This window comes from Buceros rhinoceros, unplaced genomic scaffold (assembly GCF_000710305.1).
Source record: "Buceros rhinoceros silvestris isolate BGI_N320 unplaced genomic scaffold, ASM71030v1 scaffold16857, whole genome shotgun sequence".
Lineage (NCBI taxonomy): Eukaryota > Metazoa > Chordata > Aves > Bucerotiformes > Bucerotidae > Buceros > Buceros rhinoceros.
In genome coordinates this window covers 1,109-10,264 of record NW_010422909.1, presented here as the reverse complement: position 1 = coordinate 10,264, position 9,156 = coordinate 1,109, and the positions used below count along the sequence as shown (strand labels likewise).

The 9,156-nt window shown below is 53.7% G+C and overlaps 1 protein-coding gene across 1 annotated transcript; it reads left to right on the top strand.

Moving 5' to 3' along the window:
- Positions 1-120: 120 nt before the first annotated feature.
- Positions 121-2,502, top strand: MRPL44 (mitochondrial ribosomal protein L44; the record flags this gene model as incomplete). Its single annotated transcript, XM_010140234.1, has 3 exons — positions 121-607; positions 1,035-1,213; positions 2,331-2,502. Coding segments are annotated over 3 exons (838 nt in total), but the record flags the coding sequence as incomplete, so codon positions are not given.
- Positions 2,503-9,156: the final 6,654 nt, after the last annotated feature.

Here is a 9,156-nt window from a genome sequence, read left to right as displayed (position 1 = left end):
TGGTGTTCGGCTCCGGGGTTTCGCACCCCAAATCCCATCCTCAAAACCACTCCAATCACTCATTCCCCTCTGCTCGCCTGAAAGGCGCGGTGCTGGCAGCGCGGGTACCTGAATTTGTAGTCTTTTCCCCGTCGGCAGGTCGGAGAAGCCCAACTGGGATTACCAGGCCGAGATACAGGCCTTCAGCCACCGGCTGCACGAGAACTTCTCTCTGGATCTCCTCAAGACAGCGTTTGTGAACCCCTGTTACGTTGAAAGCGAAGAGGCGAGGCGCCGAGCGCTTGGGCTGGACAAGGAGACGGTGGCTCTCAATCTGCTGGATAACAGTAAACTCGCTGAGCAGGGGGAGGCGTTTTCACGGTCGTACCTGACACGGAGCTTCGAAGGTGCCTACCCCGACCTGCCCGCCGAGGGGGTGGGGGCCCTCGTGGGTTTTCTCACCAGTCGGGACCTTGTCTCTCACGTGGCACGGAACCTGTCTGTCCAGGACCTGGCGCTCTGCAGGGACTTCCCTGTCCCCCCAGAGGTGCTACAGAGGACATTCTTTGCTGTAATAGGGGCCTTGCTGGAAAGCAGCGGCCCCGAGACAACAGGGATCTTTGTCCGGGTGAGTCACGACTTAGCACTTACTTTCGTCCTGACAACAGTCACCTGGAAGGGTCTCAGGAGGGGGAAGAAAGGCAAAACAATTAAATAGTGCCTTGCAGCAGCAAGGCAGAGAGGTTGGGCCAAAGCCTGACAATACCTGTGACAGGACAATTTAGCAGTGAGATGTGGCGGGCCAGGGTTGTGGGGTGTTGGTTGGGTTTTGTTCCTCAAGAAGCACGGGCTGGTCGAGCACACCGACTCATAGACCTCTGGTTCCTTGTGGCGGTGTTTCAGTCCTTGCTGGCACTTGTTAAGGGAAGGTGTTCCGGTGTTCCCTGCTCTGTCCTGTCAAACGCCGATTGCGCTCCTCGTAAGGCCACGTGGATCCTCAGTTTTTAAATACCCTTTTCATAAAACAGTTGTAATTTCTAAATGTTCTTGTTCAGGATTTTTTTATTCCCCAACTGATTGGGAAGGACCTGTTTGAGATGTGGGACGTCGTCAATCCCATGGGCTTACTGGTGGAAGAGCTGACCAGGAGGAATGTCTCTCCTCCAGAACCAAGGATTACCAGGCAGCTGGGAGTCAGCACGGTTCTGCCCCTCCACTTCGTTGGCTTGTTCTGGTCAGTAAGGTCCTGTTTAAGGTGAGGTGGATTAGACCTGGGCGAGGCGGGAGGAGGGAGGATGGTCTTTTACTGTTCCACCCATGTTTTTTGTCCAGGTTGGTGCAGCAGAGAACCCTCACGGTGACTCGGTTTAAAATCAGCCGTTAAGCGCTGGCCATGGCTTGCTGTGGTGATGGGTAACACGGTGGTCTCTGACCAAGCACGTGGAAGAGCCTGGGGGGGAGTTCAGGGTGAGCTGACAGGAGCTCTGCCAGCACGAGACTGAGCCATGTGGAGGGAGCACAGCTGTGGCCAGGGCGCGGGGGAGGGGAAGCAGACACAGATGTCAGGGGGAGGCTGGCTCTGTGTTCCTGAGGAGCTCTTTAGTGCTCTGGTGACGGGCACTGGGAACCAGGCGGGAGGAGTGTCTGCTCCTGACAGCCCTTGGGAAGTGCCAGTCGTCCCCTGGGCACTTGTCCTGGTCTCTTGCTGGGGGGTGACATTGCTCCTCTGGAGCAGGACAGGACCTGCTCCACCAAACCCCACGTTGTCACCCTCAGTGAGCTGCAGGTGACCATGTGGGATCTGCCGAGGCTCACTCTGGTTATGTGCCTTCTGAGGGGTGAAAGGAGCTTCTCTAGGGTTTGTTCTGGAATTCCTGGTGTCCCTGCACGAGCTGTTCCTGCCCACAGGCGCTGGTGGAACAGAGCCAAGGACATGCTCCATAACATGGAGAACTTCTCCAGGAGCCCTTTGCCTTTCTTCCCGGAGCAGAAGCACAGGCAGAAGCGTTTCTGCCTCTGTTTGAGCTGCCCAGAGGAACAGATTGGCACGTTTTTTACAGGGCTAAGAAAGGACCACTGTCAGGAGTCAGTGCTGCGTGAGGAATCTCAGCACACACAGCAGTGCTCCACCAGGAGTGGGTGGGTTCCTGATCCCAGGTTCCATAGCTGACCGTGCCGTCACCTCCCTGTGCAGGAAAGCGCAGCGGGAACGTTTACGTCCGTTTGTCACAGGCACGCCCTCCAGCCTCCCCGGGTGCCCGAGGAACACCGCTCTCGCAGCCCCTTTGCAGGGTCATGGCAGCGCTCAGGGTTCACGATGATAATGTTTTGCTCTGGTTTTTCTCCCCAAGCGATAAGAAGATCATAGCCGAGGGTCCCGGGGAGACGCTGCTCGCGGCGGAGGAGGAAGCGGCGCGCGTGGCGCTGCGGAAGCTGTACGGGTACACAGAGAACAGGAGGCCTTGGGATTACTCCAACCCCAAGCCGGGGCTGGCAGCAGCAAAGGCCATCGGCAGCAGCTAGAGGATTAGAGACTTCCCCGGATTCTCCTCGGAACTGGCAGCTGCCGTGCCCAGGGTGGGCGTGTTTGGGAAAGCAAAATTCAGTTCGGTTTTCTGACCTGCAGCGCTCAAAACCCTCCAGTCAAATAGGGTGATAAGATGAATAAAGTCAGTTCCTTTTGCACCATGTTTTATGTTTCCTCGTGGCTGAGGGGTTTTTCTGTCCCTCGCGGGACTGTTTTTAATTATGTTTAACAGTGTGTGACAGTGTCTCATGGGGCAGGACAGGGCTGTGCGAGTGCGTCCTCGGGGGCTGCGGGAGGGCGTTGCTGATGCGGTGAGCGGGGCTGTGTGTGCAGCACTGCTCTGCAACTGGTGCCGGGACTCCCTTGGCCCTTGTGACAACGCTAGGCGTGATGCCAGTGGTGCCGACGCTGTTGGTGATCGATTTAAACACCACCACAAGGGCAAACGGCACGTTGGGGGTCTTGCTGCCTGCACGAGGTGTGACAACACTAGGCGTGATGCCAGTGGTGCCGACGCTGTTGGTGATCGATTTAAACACCACCACAAGGGCAAACGGCACGTTGGGGGTCTTGCTGCCTGCACGAGGGTTGTGTTTGCCACACACGCTGGTTTCTGTGGTGGGAGCCAGAGGGTGTGTTTTAAATTTCTAATTCCCTATTGCAAAACTAGGAGTCAGTGAAAACCAGGCTCACGAGGGCCTGAACCCAAAGGAGTCGAGGCCATTGCCCGGCAGCGCCAAGCGGCTCCGGCAAAGACAGAAAACAGATGGCGCTTCAGAGCAGAGCCAGGATTGAGGGAAGTACTCGGAGGAGTCGCTGGTGCCGGGTGCTCAGCTGGTAACGAGGATGAAATGGGAAGAATTAAACCCTCTGACAGTGGGTTTGTACCGTGATGATGGAACGAGGAGCGGCGCACAAGAGCGTGCACTAGCGAGTGTCAGGGCCAGTCCAGGGGAAACGTCTCGTGAACTGCTGTGAAACCTTTCTCTGTGAACTGTTACTTTGCTGAAATGGTGTTATTTCTGACTAATGACACTTGTCACCCTGACTCCGAGTCACCAGTTGTGATCAGCACCTCGAGGTGGCTGAGCAGCAGCTGGGGGCTCATCGGCACGGTCAGGCGCACGCCGCTCTATCTCTGGCCTGCACGAGCTGGCTCTTCAGCCAGGGGCTTATCTGTGTGTACAGAGGGACACGCCGGCAGGGGCGGGTAGGCCGGGCACCGGAGCGGTGTTCCTGAGCTGGCCATGAACACCTTGCACCAGACAAACTGGAAAGGTAGACCAGACTGGAAAAGCAAACCCGAACTAGGTTCTGTTCTAGCTAGGCCGCAGCGGCCTTCTGAACGCCCCCTCCTCCTCCTCCCCAGCTGCCGGGGCACAGGATGTGGGGTATCACTGCGCCCACCGTGCCGGCGCTGCTGGGTTTGGGGGTTGTTTAAATTTTATTTATTTAAGCAGGTAACCAGCAAATACTCAGTATTTCCGTCGTGCCATGGAAAAGCTACTTTTCCTGTCGAGGCATTCTGGTCAGGTCGTGTGCTGATGAGGAGGTCTTGTTTTCCTCTTGGTTAAGGAAGAGCTTTTCTAATTGGCGAGTACTTTCGATACCCGCATTCTCAACTGCAGTTCACACTTCACTGGAGAACGCGTCCGCGGAAGAATCCCCAGTTTTTGAAAGCTGTTTGCGTGTCCGGCTGAGGGTCGCGGTGCTGAAACCGGTCGCTCCCAGGCAGGAGCTCTTGTGGTGCAGAACGGACGAGAAGCCACAGGGTCAGCAACTGACTGTTCTCGTGACGTTAATAACTCAAAACAACAATTTGAAGGTTGTCCTTCTTCTTCCAAACTAAACGGCCTGGGAAGCGCTAAACTGTTCCTCGTTCCAGCAGTGTTTTCCCCGTGTGTGGATTGAGGTTAGGCTTCTCCTGCAGAAAACCCCCTTAAGAGGGTATTTGCTAGGGATTATCTGATCTGTTCGCCATAACTGCACCCGCCTGCGCTGCGTTCGTTCCCCAGGGGATTTTTGGTGTGCTGGTACCTGGTTAGTGCTGTTACCACAACCAGTCACACTGCGCTTCTCTCCGCAGTTTGGATGGGACACATCCTCGGGGGTTCATCGGAAGCGTCTTGGTGGTGGTATCCCAGATTTTGAAACTGCAGTAATGGGAAACACAGCACTGTACGTGAGGGATTGGGTTTCCTTTCGCAGTCCACTTCTGCAGGATTCTCCTTCAGAAGCGGGGTGACTGAAGAACCCTGTTTCACATGTTCGCGTTACAGAGTTTCTTTTCTTTGCTCTCCTGTTTGGATGTCTGGCACCTAAAAGCTCTGTTTCCCAGGTTTCCCCACTGCATTATGTCCATCTCCATGGCTTTACCCGAAAATGCTGTTCTTGTTCATCCCGCTTCAAATCCAAATGGATGTTTCCATGACTTTTAGTCATTATGGTACTTGTTGTATTCATCGGTTTGTTCAGCGCCGTGTACAAACTCTTTGTTTGTCAGGCAACAGCATCCCGGTGTTTCAGATGATGGGGTGTGTGACAGGTACTTTGTGGCTTTTCTTGGCATCTCAGACTCAGACCACTTTTCCTTCCTTGTTGACCTTTCTCATTCTTCCTGCCTCCAGGTTGACTTAGAGAATTAGCATGTTTTCTGTGTTCCTGTGCGTACGTTCCACTTACGGACACTGCTTCAGGGTGACCACGAGCACTGAGGGGTGCTGACTGAGAACAGCTAATTCTGCTCCAGTGCTCCCCAAATCGGTCTCAAGTGATGATTAGGAAGTAAAGCTGTAAAATTTTAGGGACGTCTGAAGGAGACCGGGTGAGTGAAAATCCCACGCCTCCTGCCTCGTTTCATGGTGTGTTTCCCTCACGTCACCTGTAATTCCTAAATTGCCAAACCGAAGGCATTTCTAAGACAGCACTAACCAACAGCGCTTTCCACAAATCAGACTGACTAATGAATAATTTAGATTCGTTAGTGGAAAGGAACAAAGGCCTCTCCGTTCCCCTGGGAGTTTTACAGAAAACAGGCAGGAGATGTCCGTCATCAAGCAGAAGAGGTGCTGAAGAACAGAACTTGAAAGTAGACGGGGCTTTAGATGCAAAACTCATTCACAAGACGAGAAATCAGTTATGTTATATAAACCCGAACGTGAAAACAGAGCTGTTCCTGTTCAGAGCGCTGGGGGGACATTTCCTGGCACAGCACTTCATGTAGCCAGACCCTGGTGGTGCCAGGAGCTGCTGGTGGTTTGGACATCTCCAGGTTCTCTCTCCCTCTTCTCACTTAGAACCAAGAGGCGGACAGAGTTAAACTGTCTTTCCACCACGGGGGCTGGCTTTCGGCCCTTGGCCTCCTCAGGCCATTCATTTCCTTCCTGCTGCTCTCTTCACTCCCGTTCTGCACCCTCCCTGGGTGCATTGCTGACCCCCCCGGGGGCAGCTCCAGCACACACGAGATGTGCTACAGCTCACACTGGTTTCCTAGTGCTCTCTACAGCCTCTCTTTGGGGGTAAAGGGTTCCCCTCTTCCCTGAAAGGATGCAGGAAACCATCATTTTACAGAGTCCTGAGATTTGCAGTACAGTCGGTAACAGCATCATACAGAACGATGATAAACCAGCGGAAATCAGTCAGTAACAGAAGTGTTGGCACATCCCTAAAAATAAAGGTACTGTCAAGATGAGCTTAAAAATAAACCCCATTCACCTCATGTACAGGATATTCCTACGAGACGTGTTTTGCCTTCACAGCAACCGTACACAGCCGCGCTCTTTCCACCGCCTCCTCGGCGAGTACGAACTGGAACATGATCCTGTGCCCTTACAGCACGGTGGAAATCCAAGAACTGTGACAAATAAAGGAGGAGAACAGAACTGCTGCCTCCTCCACTGTTTTTTTAGTTTCTCACTAAAATTAAAAAAAAACAAAAAACTTCTGTAACTTTGGAACAGGTAGGTCTGCTGAAATGTCCCCCCTGGGCGTCAACACGTGCACACGCCCCCCCTCCACTGGACTGGGCTGATTATGCTGCGAGCTGGGACAGTCCTGTGCCCAAAGCTCCCCCACCAGAACCCAGTGACATCTGCTCTTGGCAGAGCACGGTGCCTGGAGAGGCTCCTAACCCTGCAGGCAGAAGGCAGCTGTAACCCTGGGCACAAGGGGCTGACAGGGTCCCAGCAGCACCAGTCCAGCCAGACTGGGAGAGCACGGTGCTCCGCTGACCACGGGAAGCACAATGTCAGTGGCACAGCAGCTGCTCGCGCTTCCGAACGCTTTCCAAACAGCTAAACTCAGTAACCACATCTATGATTTTTTTCTCTTGTCAGTGGATATACTCTCGGGTTGGGTTGAGGTTGGTTTGTTTTATGAGACAAAAACACAAGAAGGCAGAGAAAGCCCAAGGAGAGTGTTTCCACGAGGGAGATGTTAACGGGACACACTGACGAGAGGGACAGGATAACTAGAGCTGCACCGGAGCCCCACCAGGCCACCTCGCTCCCTCCCGCTGAAACAACCTCAAGCCAACTCCACTGAACCGCAATGTAACAGATTTCACTGGGACAAAGGTGTCCTGGCTCGAGTTAGGACAGAACGAGGACAAAAGGGACCCGTGTTCTTACAGCCCTAAGTTTAGGATATTGCTGTTTCGATTCATTGCATCTCCCTGTCGAGGGAGGAGTCTACAGAGGATCTGCATTTTCTGTCCATGTTTTCTGGTTTTCGACTCTTCCTGCTCTTCTGCCAGCTCGTGCTTTTGTGTCTCTCACCAAGACGTTCGACCTCCTCCATGCCATCCTCCGTGCCAGCACTTCTGCTTGGAATCTCAGGCTTCCATTGCTGCAGTGGCTGAAAACCACTCCTTACCCTTCGCTGCTCAAAACGGATCATGTGTATGTCACACAAATAAAACACGGCATTTAAAATAATTGAACTAAGGGCCACAAACCTCTGCCACAGCAAACACCGAGCTGATGGGACCGGGCCCTCTGCAGGCTCAGGTTCCTGCAAACAGCGGTTACGGGTAACGTTGGGCTGCCGGTCGTTCACCTTTCCCTCTGTGTCCGTGTCACAGCAGTGGGCAGGACGTGCTGATGGGAAATGGCATTTCCAACAAAAACTATTTTGTAATTCAATCGCATTTGTCTGACCATTTCCTGCAGTTAAAGTTTCTAGGTCTGGATGACTGTCGACAGACAATGGCGGTTTACATAAACATGACTTGCTCCTGGTTGGATCTCTTACTGAACCGTGCCCGCTCATCACCAAAGCGACGCTGACACGGGGCCGGCACAGGCACACACTGCTGTGTGTGTCGCAGACGGGGCGTACCGGGGAGCGCTCTGGTCCCTCCCCAGAACCAGCACTGCAGTGGCAGCTCACCACAGAGCCGATCTGCCTAATCCCAGGATTAATTGGTGTCCCTGTCCGTGGCAAGGCGGGATGGATTTAATAGCCCATTAGTCTTTCAGCACAATGGTTTTCATGTCACTCAGCCTGCAGGGTTAATTGCTTTAAAACCGGTATTATTGACCTCAATCCCAGGGACCAGCAGAGAGTGTCTTACTCATCTCCCAAATGTACGGTTCTCAGAATCCCGTTTCTTGTGGTGCTGACAGTAAATCCCCTGGATTAGGTGCTGTGTATTATAATCTGTACCCTCAGAGCCCATGTTAAGGCCTTACTGAAGCAACATCTTCCAGACGTTATTACCCAGGACTGGACCAACTTTTAAGTTCAGGTTTCTATGTAACCAGAAATGCTGCAAGCATCAGAAATCACTGGTTTACCTCTCATTAAGAAATTAATTCTGATGCTAAAAGCTGCAGCAGGTGCAGCAGGGATTAAGCACTTTTGGAATAAACAGCTGGCCCGAGCATTTCCAACCACAGCAGTCAGGTCACCGGGAGGAGAGGATGGAGAACACATGCGGACAGGGAGGCCACAGGAAGGGACAGGCAGGTCCCAGGGTAGAGAAACAGGAAAATGTATCAGGAGAAAGCAAGCCGAAGAGCAAAGTTGAAGAGTTTGGAGTCTCGTGTGTTACTTGTGGACTCTTCCCTTGGTAACGCAGAGAACACCAGCCATCGACTTCCAAGGAGGGAGCGGCAGCGGGGAGCAGCCAGCGCGGAGCAGGAGGGGGCGGGAGAGCAGCACCCCTTCCTCATGGCCAGGGGGTTGGTGAGGTGAGGTGAGGTGAGGTGAGGTGAGGTGCGGTGAGGAGGGTGGCCAGCGCCCAGACCCCGCACCACAGGCGCTCGTACCAGGCAGCCCTGCTGCTCACGCAGCGGCTCCTGCGGGGAGCAAGAGGGTGGGATTCAGAGGCTTGGCTGCAGGTACCCGAGGTGGGGAGGGAGCAGATGTGCTCACATACAGTCTCCAGAAGAACCTGAATCCCGCTGAGCTCATGGCTGCTGTAAGAGGGTGTCTCCTCGGGACCCCCCGAGGCCTGTTAAGCAGTTCCTGGGGCAGATCGGCTGTGTGGGACACGGGCTGCAGAGGCCTGGTCTTTCTGTTGGTAATTTCTGAACCCAACGCGTGTTAATAAAGGCCGTTTACTTATCTACAAGCGTAAGCCCGTTTTGGTGCTGACCACAAACAATGTCAGAACCGTTTCTTCACGGAAAAGCAAGCACCAGCTCTCA